Source organism: Gavialis gangeticus, unplaced genomic scaffold, assembly GCF_001723915.1.
Source record: "Gavialis gangeticus isolate Ggan-Ray unplaced genomic scaffold, GavGan_comp1, whole genome shotgun sequence".
In the NCBI taxonomy this organism is placed as follows: Eukaryota; Metazoa; Chordata; order Crocodylia; family Gavialidae; genus Gavialis; species Gavialis gangeticus.
The window spans coordinates 164444901-164456953 of NW_017729024.1; the positions used below are offsets into that span (position 1 = coordinate 164444901).

Consider the following 12053-nt stretch of genomic DNA (forward strand, 5'->3'; position numbering starts at 1 on the left):
GGTCACAAGCTGGCAGAGGGGAGATTTAGGTTAGATATCAGGAGGCGCGACTTCACGGTCAGGGCGGGTAGGATCTGGAACCTACTTCCAAGAGAAGTGGTGCTGGCTTCTACCCTGGGGGTCTTTAAGAGGAGGCTAGATGTACACCTTGCTGTGGTCGTTTGACCCCAGTACTCTTTCCTGCCGTGGCAGGGGGTTGGACTTGATGATCTACTCAGGTCCCTTCCAACCCTAGAAATTATGAAACTATGAAGGGAAGGCAAAATAAACCAGGCAGCCCAAGCCAACCTGACCTGTGGAAAAATCCCTTCCTAGCCTTAAACTTAGCTATTGCTTTAAGCCCAAGCCAGACCCAGCACATAGTTCACCAAAGAGATTTTTAGGTTTTAAGGCAATGGTTATTCATTTCTAGTGGTAAGAGGGCATGCACATGTTGCAGCGCTACCATGCAACACAAAGCAGGTGATAGCATCTCTCTGCTCGGCACTGGCGAGGCTCCACCCGGACACTGCATTCAGGTCTGCATTTCACATTTTAAAAAGGATGTGGAGAAGGTACAGAGGGGCCAGAGGTGGGTGACAAAGATGCTCAAGGGCTTGGAAGGCAAGTCAGAGGAGAGTCTAAAGGAGCGGGGCATGTTCAGCTTGCAGAAAAGGTGCTGAAGAGGGGCCATGGGAGCAGTCTGCAAACACTGGAAAGGCTGCAATAGAGAAGAGGGAAAGCAGCTGTTCTCTCTTGCTGCAGAGGAGGATGTGGACCAACAGCTTGAAGTTGCAGCAAAGTCACTTTAGATTAGAGACCTGGAAATGCTTCTTCATTGTTAGAGCAAGGATGCAGTGGGGTATGCACCCCAGTGGGGGAAGGTGAGGACTGTCCGTCACTGGAGGTGTCAAGGAGAGGGTGGACAGACACTGGGCAGCAGTGATCTGGGTGCAGTGATGTCTACCCGTAGCTCTGCTACGGGGATGTCCCAGGCTTCTGGGTTGTGCTGGTTGTACCCCCCACTTTCTGCTCCATGTGCCAGAGGGTTTGAAGCCTCCCCCAGAGGCGCTGGGTGCTGCTGCAGCCCGGGCTGGGGACGGGGCTGTGCCAATGCTCCTGCTGGCACCAACCCTGCAGGGTCCTGGCTGGAGGGTCTTGCCCCTGCGCTCAGGGTCAGATCAACGCTGCACTGGGGGCAGGAAGGGATTGTCCCCTGGTCAGACTGGTCCAGACTGGGGGGTTTTGCCTTCCTCTGTACCAGGGCACGGCCTGTGCCTGGGATCTTTCAAGCATCTATTAACACCATTTCAAAGAAACAGGTCATTAGCTGCTGTGGTTCCCCTGCTTTACCTATGGCAGGTTCAGGTGCAATGTCTCTGTTGTATCAGGGTTGACAGTAGTTTTACGAAGAGTTTAAATGAAGGATGCGTCTGGGCTGGTTTGCACAGGGCTGATCCTGCCTCAGACCAGCCTGGCCTAGATGTGACCCCCACCGGTTCCTTCCAGCCCCCCAGCTCTAGGACCCTGATACCAGTCACCTCAGAGGGGAGCTTCTCCAGCACATGGGTGAGACAGGGCTGTTCCTTGCTCTCCCCTGCCCCCAGGGGAGCTTGGCAGCAAGCTGGATCCCAGACCAAGAGCAGCAGCCGTCAAAATACCCCCACCCCTGCACACACCCTGTGGGTAGTGGAGGACGGGGAGGATTTGACAGCTTCTGCCTGTTCTTGGCAAGGGAGAGGGCAGCACCAGCTGTTAGGACCCCCCCAAGTCCAGGCAGCCTTCCCATCAGCCGGAGGCAGACTTCTCTGCCTGCAGCTGCTGCTACTGCATGCCGGTGACACCTGCTCCAGGCCAGCTGTGGTGACAACAGCTGCTGCTATTGCTCCCAGGGTGCTGAGCAGCAGCACCAGTCCTCGCTGTTGTAATGATGGTGGCAGGATCGTGGCAGGGCTCTGACAGCTCACTGTGGCTGGATGCATCCAGTGGGAGGAAAGCAGGGGGATCCCTCTGGTCCCCACAGGCAGAAGCTACGGAGCGTGGGATTACCCAACCCCTTCCACACAGAGCTTCTTTCCAGAGCCTTTGCAGGGATACCAAATACAGAAAACCTGCATGCAACACAGGCATCAACACCAGCTACACCCCTAACTGGTCACACTGCCCCTTCCAGAAGCCTGCTGAGATCCGGCCTGGAGCAATTTAGGTCCCTTGTTCCCAGCACTGTGCTCAAAAGACCACTCCAGAATCCAACAGTTAAAAATCTCCTAATTTCTTCACAGATCGTTTGTGTCCACTTGATCTTGGGGCCCCATCCTATCTTGTTTGTGATACTTCTGAGTTGTATGCACTTATCTTACAACTGGGTTGCATGCTTCTGTTTCCCCGACTAGCTTGCACACTGGGGGAGAATGGGTTCACGGTGTTTGGAAGCAGACCCTCAAGGAAGGGGGACCGGGCTATGGAGCAAACACTGAACCAACTGGTCTATGTCAACAGACTGGAGACCAAATGGATTCAGGCTCCAATAGACTGTATAAGGCTGCAGGTCCCAAGGGAGTGATGCTCTGGAGAGTCCATGACTGGCCTAATTTCTGACATGTCTCTTTTGGTGCATTCACTCTGGACAGGATTGGAAATCCACTGGAGTCTCCCTGCACAGGTTCAAATCCTATCAGCCACAGGCTGGGGCATCTGGTTTCTGTGGGGCTGGGTGCTTATGCAATGGGCTCCACTTACAGCAAGGTAAGTTGAGGTTGGGGATTACGAAAAAATCACACTAGGAGGGTGGTGAAGCACTGGACCAGACTCCCCAGAGCAGTGGAGTCTCCAACCTTGGAGGTTTTGAAGACCTGGGAAGACAAAGCCTTGTCTGGGATGATGTAGTTGGGGCTGGTCCTGCTTGGAGCAGGGGGTTGCACTAGACGTGACCTCCTGAGGTCCCTTCCTGCTCTCATTGTCTATATTCTGATTGCATTCTCCTGTTCCCAGCCTTGGCCACTCTGTCATGGGGCCCTGGCAGCTGATCTGTGTCTGGACTACTTCTGCTCATCTCTCTTTTTGTAGCTTGCTCTAGACCACGTTTTAGAAGAGTCTGAGCCAGAACCGCATGCAGCTGGAGTGCAGCCCCTTGCCGAACAGCAGCTGCTCCATTTTGAAGGGTGCACAGAGGTAACATGGGACCACACACGATGGCACAGAGGGGCTAGTGCACGGTGACCTCCCGCTGCTTGGGGGAGTTTTCAAGCAACATGCTGCTTTTTGCAGGGAAACAATGTCAGGCACTTGCAACCCACATTGCCTGGGAGCTTCAAAAGCTGCCAACATAAAAGCCCAAAGCAGATCCTTCTACCTGCCTTCCTTAGGACAGCTTTCTCCCCACCCTCTCCATCGCTTCCATTTGGAAGGGATAAGGCAGCTCTAACAGCCAGGTGTCATCAGTTTTCCTTAAATCTCCTCTCCTATAGTAGTGTAGAAGTTGGCTGGAAAATGCATTCTTTTCTCCCAGGAAGTGAGCCCTTTTCCCCCTTTTAAGGACAGTGCCCAAATCACTGAGACTGATTAAAGGGATTTAAAAACAATTGCTTAAATAAGTGTGGAGCAAGCAGGTGTTTGAGGCTCTTGACTCGTTTCCTAGTTCCTAAGAGGCTTCTGAAAGAGCTCACGTATCACAGGGCTTCTCAGCACTTCCAGGTTTAAACAGACCATTAAGGGGGAGAACAAATAACCCGGCTGCAGCCTGCAAGCCTGCACCATCTCCTTGGCCATCTTTCCGCACAGGCAGAGAGCAGGTGAGGAATGAGAAGAGCCACCTTTCCACCTGCCAGGCAAATCAAAGCACATCATGCTGCCATGAGGCCCAGATCCACAGTCCTGCTTCTAGGAGGACCTGTAGCAACTCCAAACACATGAGGTTGCAGCCAGGAGTCTCCTGGGCTCCTGATGGGATCTCGGTCTGGGAGCAGCTGAGCCTCTGGAACTGCAACATCATCCGGCACTGCAGCTCGCTGGGATTAGGAGACAGGTTGTCTTCCCATCACTGACTTGTCACTATCCCAAGTGGTCCCTGCAGATGAACACTTACATGAAAGGCTGCTTTGGAAATCAGAGCCCATCCTGGTGGTGATTCAAACAACTCCCCAGAGACAGAGCAATGTGCCCCGCTCCATTGGGACCATAGTCTGAAACATCACTAATGACTCGTCCCAAATGAGCCACATCTAATAGGAGAAACACTCAGCTGCTGAAGGAGCAGATGACTTCAGTGGAAGTGGTCATGTGGTCCATGCAAGCCCATGAAGCCAGCACCAGTCACTAGATCATTTGGGGGTGCAGCTCTCTGCAGAAGACTGCTGGCCCCTGCCTGCCCATCATGTCCAGAAATGCCCCCAAGCCCATGGCAGAAACTGGACTTCCTGTCCCCAACCTCAGGGGAGTTGTCATGAACAAAAATAACTTTAAAAAACAACGTGAATGCAAAACTGTGAACTAGAAACCCTAGACATTCAAGAAAAGTCAGGCTGGGAGGCACCTCTCCGGTGGTCACATCTAGTCCCACCCAATCTAAACCATCCCATACTAATCCTAGTCTATAATCCTAAATCACCCACAGACTGGATGGTGTTAACCGTGCTCTCCACAGGGAGAGTGGATCTTGTCCCACTACCTGGACTAGGTGTTAACTCCAGCTGCCAAATGCCCTGCTCACCTTAACTGACCTCATCAATCCATTTATTACCTCTCCTCACAGTACCCCTCCCTCATCCTTAATCTTTCTATATACAATTTTCTTTCTGCCAGTCCATTCCTAGCATGTGATGAAGCCGGTTGTTGCCTCTCTCAGTCTCCAAGGTGCTGCCCTGACCTGGTTTCTGTCCAGCATGGTTTCATACCCGACAGTCATTCTGGCATCTCAGCACCCACCACAAATAAAGCCACCCAGTACTAGCTTATGGCTGTCTCTTCCCTTCTGTCACCCACACGACAGAGCAGGCACCTATCCAAGCGCGACCTCCTGGACAGATGACCCCGGACAGAGGAACGGGGGTGGTCTCTGCACCGAGTCAGGAAGAAGGGATTGCTTTACCGTGTGGTCTGTGAGCGGAGGCAGCACAATCAGCTTCTCCATGGTGTTCATTACCACTCGCCAGAGCTCCTTCAGTACCCGCTTCAGCACCGTCTTCTCGCACACCGTCGCAAACAGCGTCAGGCTGAGGGGAAAGAACAACAGCTGATTAAGCCACGCTGTGCCAGGGACATGATCCGCAGGAGACGGGGACTGGAAGTGTGGGGGAGAGGCAGTGCCTCATCAAACAAACAGCATTAGTGACTCTTTCATGCCTCATAGGCAAGAGAACAGCTCCCTTGCCATACTCTGCTGCTATTGGAAAGCACCCACTTCCTGCTCCCTTTGGAGGACATTGGCAGACACGCGCGAGATGAGCACTTATTGCATTGCCGAGCCGAGGCTGAACTCTTTTATGATTTGCATTTTGGAAGCTGGCCAAGATCCCAAACAACACCCAGACTGGGGGCTTGGAAATAAGGCCTAGCTCCAGAGGGTTCATCACCTACCCAGGGAAAGACAGGACACAATTTCAAGTCCAAACAAGACCATTGCGACCATTTAGTGCGACCTCCTGTGTCAGCAGTTGGCAAGGTTTGTGGCATGCTGGAATGGCCCAGCTTGGGCTGAAGTGGGCCAGTGCCAGGGCCCAGTTGCCACCACTGCTTCTCGCCCCTGCCCAGTCATGGGGCAGTGCAGGCAAAGCCCCTGCTCCATGGGCTGCATCTCTTGGCTCCGCAGGCTGCAGGTTGCTGACTCCTGTCCTATGTCCCCCTCAGCAGCTCCATCAACATGCTGTGGTTGTGCCTCAGCATCTCCAAAGCCAAACCAGCAGTCAGACCCCTGCTGCATGTTACATCTATCACACATCTGATGGATGAACCATGCAATAAATTTAAACCAGCCACGCATATAATGATCAGGGCATACAAATGTCCATCCAGCTATCAAAGGAGCCAACCGGCTACAAGGTTAGTGCTTGAAAATGTATACCAACTTGACAGCTAGTTTTAACAGGAGGGCTCTGCAAAGCCCTGCCAGGGCACTGGCAGCTGCTTTGGGGGCAAAGCACAAATTTCTGGGGACATCCTGTCTCCAGCACTTCAAATGCACCCATACCAGAGGGTCCCTGTGTCAGGAAGCTGCCAAGTCGCATGCCTGCTCTCCACCGTCATCGTTCTGCTTCTCAGAAAAACCTACGCTCAAATATGTGCACGCTTCCGGCATGGGACCTAGAAGAGCAGCCAGGGTGAATGCTTCCCAACAGCCTATTTTCCAACGCTTGATCCCAACCTATTTGTACCCCCTTAAACCACCCTAATGCCTTTGACTCTCTGCCTTGCATTCACATCCTCCAGAAGCATGCAGATCCCTTCCTCCCCAGTCACAATCGCAGAGCTTGCTCGCTTGCCAGTACTAGCTCTGATCCTGGCTGGGATTTTAGTTCTCATCCTCCCGAGACCAGGCTACAACTGGAAGGTGGAGAAAAGCCAGGCAACAGCTCTCCTCGCCTGCCATGAGGAAAAGATTTCAGGATTGTTTCAAAAGTTTTAGACAGATGTACAACTACAGCATCTTACAGGAGAAGAGGACACTTACCTCTTGGGAGTATGCTAGTCTGGCGTACTTGTCTCATCTGCCTTTTCCCAACCCCCAGTAAAGGAAACTTAACCAGAATAAGTTATCCCCTAGTCTCACTGGGTGGAAATGACTGCAGTCCAGCCTCACTTACTGCTGGACAGGAGTAGACACGTGAAACAAGTGCATCAGATTCAGCCGCACCGCAGGAAGTCCCCCATGACTTGCAAAGGGGTTTAACTGCTTTGCCTGTCCATACCCTGAACATGACAAGGCTCCCCAGGCAGTGACACCAAAACCCTCAAGGGCCCAGACTCAAAAAGCAGTTGGGTGAATAAGCTGCTTTCTTGTCAGATTTTGTTTTTCAGCTGGCAGAGCTGGGCATAAGAAACACAGCCCCTGGGCACGCCCAGAAGAGCAGCATTTTTCAACAAGCACGCATCGGCGTCTGAATCCTGCCATAGGCCATTTGGGACTCTGCAATTAAGGTGAACTTGGAGCATGCTTGCAGGGGAGATGCCATCCACTTTTTACCCACTGACTTAAAGATCAGAAGGCCTGCCTATAAAGGAGTTGAGAGTCCCACACATCCTTGGCCTGATGGGGTTTAAACCCCCGTTCCCCGCTTTGCAGGGAAGCATCCTAACCAGCTACCTACAGGCTGGACGAGGCTGAGGCCTCTCCATCCCTCCTGCTGCATTTGAGCCTCTGAGCAGCACCTGTGCCAGCGTCAGGCAGCCAGAAGGAAAACAGGGAGAGAGCCAGACTCTGTAGCCTAGTGAAGAGGCGAGGCGAGGCCCCAGGAAGGGAGACGCATGGGTTCTGGTCCCTAAACTGCTTTTGCATTTGGCATAGGACAGTTAACAGATGAAATGCAGAATGCATGACGATCTGCCAGTCCCTGGGCAACTAGACTTCTGAGCAACAGGCAGGATGCCGCTCCTCTCCCCAGCTTGGGACCCAGGTCTTGCTTGGCCAAGCTCAGGGAAGGTTTCTGACTGCAACAACTATAACAGAAACACCTAACCTGGGGCTGCCCAATCCTGGCAGGGGGGAGGGGGGCCATTTCAGACACCCTTCCTGTTTTCATCCTTCCTACCAGCTGAGATGCTTAGTGTGCAGCTGTTGCAACTCCACAACCTCAGCATTGATGCCTCTAGTCAAGGCACAAGGGTTCTTGGCCTCTACCTGGGGTTTCGAATGTCAGTCCAAGGGCAAGTCGACGCTCAGCATCACTTTAAATAGGCTGTTTTGAACATGGCCCGAGAAATACGTTCTCAGCTGCAGTGAGTGGGGAAGGCTTGTCGCGCCATCCTTCTGCAGCTCAGCTGTCTCTTTCCAAAGGCTGGCCATGGAGATTGCCCTGACACCATAGATTAAAGCAACGGCAAGATGAAAAGCATCAGCACCGGTGAGAAGGCCAAGTATCCCCACCTGGCAAAGCCCATTTCCAGAGATCAGGGAATGTAACAGATTGTGGGGGATGGCAAAAGGCAGCTTGGTCCAACGTACAGACTCTTTGAAAGCTGATCACAAGCCCTCCTCCTACATACTTCTCATCAGCTCCCTGGACACCCCCAGTCTCTGAAACACAAGAAATGTCTTGATGTATTCCTTTGTACTCTCTGCTACTCCTGCCTTCTCCAACTCTCTCTGCATTTACACCATCAGGCAGTTGTGTCCAATCTCCCCTGCCACCTCTGCTGTGGTTAAGGGCAGAGAAAGATTAAATTGATCTGCAGGGTCTGACAAGACTCAACCCACTGCCCCGTGTTATTCAACACCCGCTGGAAGCCAATGGCAGAGCCAGGACCATGCACTTGCTGAAGTGCCCACAATATGCATACAAACTTCTGCTGCTTTGTGGTGCTCCCACATGATCCCCCCGAAATCTGTCTGCTGCAGCTAACTGAACTGGGGAAGGACCCAGCTGTGGTGCAAACTGGAAGAGGGAGGAAGTCAGAAGACATGGACAGGGAGAAAGGGAAGGCAAAAGCAATTCTGGCTCTGCCACTGACTTTCTCTATGGTCAGGAGAAGAGGAGAAGTCATTAAGATGCCCGTGTTCCCTGGCTGTCAGTGAGAAGGGGAAGCTGTCTCACCAGATTAATCAGAAGCAATTTCCATGTACTAAGACAGAACAGCCAATGTCAAATATGACAGGAACAGTCGCTTTCAGCACCTGACCCGAGGCACAGCTGGAACAAGCACGTACAAATCCAACTTGCAAAACAGTCCCTCTGACAAATGCAAGCTACACACACTGTGCATGCTGCAGGAATGTGCAACATTCCCCAACTTGAGCCTTGCCATCACCTTGGGTGGGATAAACAGCCTCAACCCACCACAAGGATTTTGAGACAGAAGGAGGCTTTCAGGAGCTGTCTAGGAAGTTGAAGGCTCCCTTCCCCACCTCCACTGCCAGTTGTACAGCAGCACGAGACACAGCATGAGGATGCTCCTCCTTACTTTCCATCCAGAAAGTCCATCAGCGGCCTCAGGACATTGTCTGCATCTTGCGCCACCGTGTTCCGGGCGTTTGTAGGGATATTGCCCGTCCCCTTCACTTGACAAAGGATGTCCGACATCTGCTTGACGCACTCATCGATGCGGGTCTGAAAGCTGGAGAGAAGCAAGGCAAGTCGGTTATTCAGCGGCTGCACGTGGTAACCCAACACATCCCTGCAGTCTGTGCACTCAGTGTACATGCGTCCCCCCTCTCCAAGACATGCTCTCGCTTTGTTTCTCTGCCAATGCTCGTATTGACAGCAGATCCTTTCTAACACGCCCTTGCATGCAGCACCAGGCGCCAGTCACAGCCTCTCCGTACTGCAGGCGGTGTGCTGATGTGGGAGGGCAACTCATTCACTTAACTAGAAATTGCCAAAGTGTCCTTTCTTTTTGCAAGAACTGCAGTGGCATCCAACTCAAAGCACAGCACTCTCTGTCCGTAAAGGGAACAGGGCCCCACAGGCAGTGACAATTTGGGACTGTGGGTATCTACAGTGGTCATCAGGAAACACTGCAGACAGACACACATGCGTCTCACTGCAGCGCCTACAATACATGAGGACAGGTGCTGCCTGGAGCAAGGCCCTGCACTATACGGATAACACACAAGTGTCCACATGGGACGGCTGGGCTACAGCAGGAACACGCAATATGCCAGGGGAGTGCAACTGCCTTCCTGTCCCCGGGTCCCAGCAAGAGGCAGGTAACCACCCAGCCGCACCTGCCTTGGGAAGTCACTTGTGAGAAGCCCATCGGTTGTGTTGGCCAACACTACTGCAGCCAACAGGAAACGCAGGTAGCCGTATGGAAAACACAGGAGGCTGCAGAGCCTCCCAAAGGGCCAACTCCACAAGGGAAGGGAAAGGCTTTGACATTTAAAGGAACTATTTCTGACAACAAGGTATTTAATTAAATGACGATCACGTGGGTCTTTGCTAGGAACTGCGGCCAAGATTTCAAACCGTAGAGGCATAACACTGGCTTTCAAACCTGGTTTTGAGTAGGTGGCCTGATCTTCTATGGGGCTGACTCAGCCAGACGCCTGTAGCTGGGCCACGGCTCCACTGCTTAGGCATACACCCCTCTCTTCCTGCTACCCACTTCTCCTCGTGCCCCCTGGCCTTTCCAACCACGCTCTCCTGAGCACTGACAGCCCGCACGTCAAAGCTTCCTGGTCCCTCCCACTACCTGGTCACCTCCTACTGTGTTCAAGCCAGGGTCCTTCCTCTGCCTGCTGCCTCCACACTCACTTCGCCTCTCCAGCAATGAGGAGTGCCAAAGAGCAGCCAATTCTGGGTACCCAAGCAGTGCAGCCAGGCTGGGAGAAGCCTTATCGGACTGGATGCACATAAAGAAATTATCAACATCCGTTTCCAACAGTAGCTGCTCCCTGTAACCCTGGGGATCCAACTCTTCCAGCCCAGCCTCCTGCCTGCACTGGCTCTGGGCAGCAGAGGTTGACAAACCCACAGGAAAACACGGCAGAAGCGACCACCATGCACATCAGTTACTGAGGTTAGAAAGCTCCTGGCCCCAAGGCCACATGCCTGCCCTCTGAGATACGTTTCTAGCTGGCCAATATTTAAATTGTGCCTAATTTCTGCAGGAATTGCTGGCTCTCAGCTTTTGCACTTCCTTAATGCTTGTTACATTGTTACTCAAAGACTTGTTACACTGTTACTCAGAGCTTGGGCTGTTCACACCTCATTAAGGCTCCTGGCAATGCTTCTCCTAAGGGCAACCCTGAAATAGGAAAAGGGCCTGACCAGTTACAGGGCTACTAAGTGTCCAGCACTGACTGAAGGATGTAACCTGCATCCCGTGATTTTAGCCTGTTCAACAAGCCCCCTATATGCTAGGCCACAGCAACCATCCTTGCAGCTGGGGTAAGTCTTGCCACAGCTCCCTTGTTGCCTCTGGAAACCCCAGTGTATTCCCTGCATGTAAAATGCTGATGTGACATTAGGTTAAGCAGGGTGGTTGTGCAGCACCAGCATCTCAGCACAGCTCAGCCATCAGCAGGGTGACCTTCTGCCCATGGGGTTGCTGGAGTACACATACAAGTTTTGGAAAGGGCCAAAGTGGGCCCCATGGACACCACACACCTGTCCTGAGTCCCATCAAAGGACGGAAAACACTCATGCAGAGGCAGCATCAGAAACTCTGCCTGAGCTTCCTTTCTACTGCTGGTCTGCCGTGCCATGCCCACCACATGGGAGGCTGCCTACCCATGCTGCATGCTGGCACATGCTCCCCACATCTCTGCCACCTGTCCCCCGCCCAATCTCACTGCTGGGAGATGAATTATTGAGGGCAGCCACCCAGCTCCTGCTGGAGGCAGAGGGCCAAGGAAGCCACCCAGCTCTGGAGGGAGGGAGGGAGGGGACTGGACTTCCTCTGCTCTGTCACCCCCCACCCCCCAGGTGTACCTGGCAGGGGGGCCACACCCCTGGGGAAAGAGGTGGCAGTGTGTGCATGGCACCCCCTGATCACATTGCCCACCTCTAAGGCCAGCTCTGCTGCTTGCTCATCTTGAGCAGGGCCCCTTTCATATGCATCTGCGTACCAGGAGCTCATCACCTGAACACTGTGCTGACCGTGGAGATTACTTGTCAGGGCTTTTCTTTACTGCACCAACAGCAGCAGGGCCTGGCCCAAGGGGTTGGTGCATGCCTCACGTGCTGGAGCCTGCAGGCACGCTCCTGTGCACTAGCGCGGCTGCTCTAGGCTCACAGTCACAGAGATGTGGGGCTGGAAGGGAGCTCCAGAGGGCACGTTTAGTCCAACCCCTGCCTGAGGCAGGAGCAGCCCCATCCAAATCAATCCCAGGCTAATCCATTGTCCAACCTCTTAGCAAAATGACAGTCAGCCCTGACACAACACAAGACATCACAACTGAACCTGCCACAGGGAAAGCAGGG

The 12053-nt window shown here is 53.1% G+C and overlaps 1 protein-coding gene across 1 annotated transcript in view; it reads right to left on the bottom strand.

The window, feature by feature from the left end:
- Nucleotides 1–12053, bottom strand: part of UNC13B (unc-13 homolog B) — a 339671-nt gene that overhangs the window by 35607 nt on the left and 292011 nt on the right. Inside the window, exons 33-34 of the mRNA XM_019518288.1 lie at nt 9091–9243; nt 5066–5189 (exon numbers count right to left, since the gene is read on the bottom strand). Coding sequence (XP_019373833.1) covers nt 5066–5189; nt 9091–9243 — 277 coding nt within the window. The remainder of the gene's footprint in view (nt 1–5065; nt 5190–9090; nt 9244–12053) is intronic.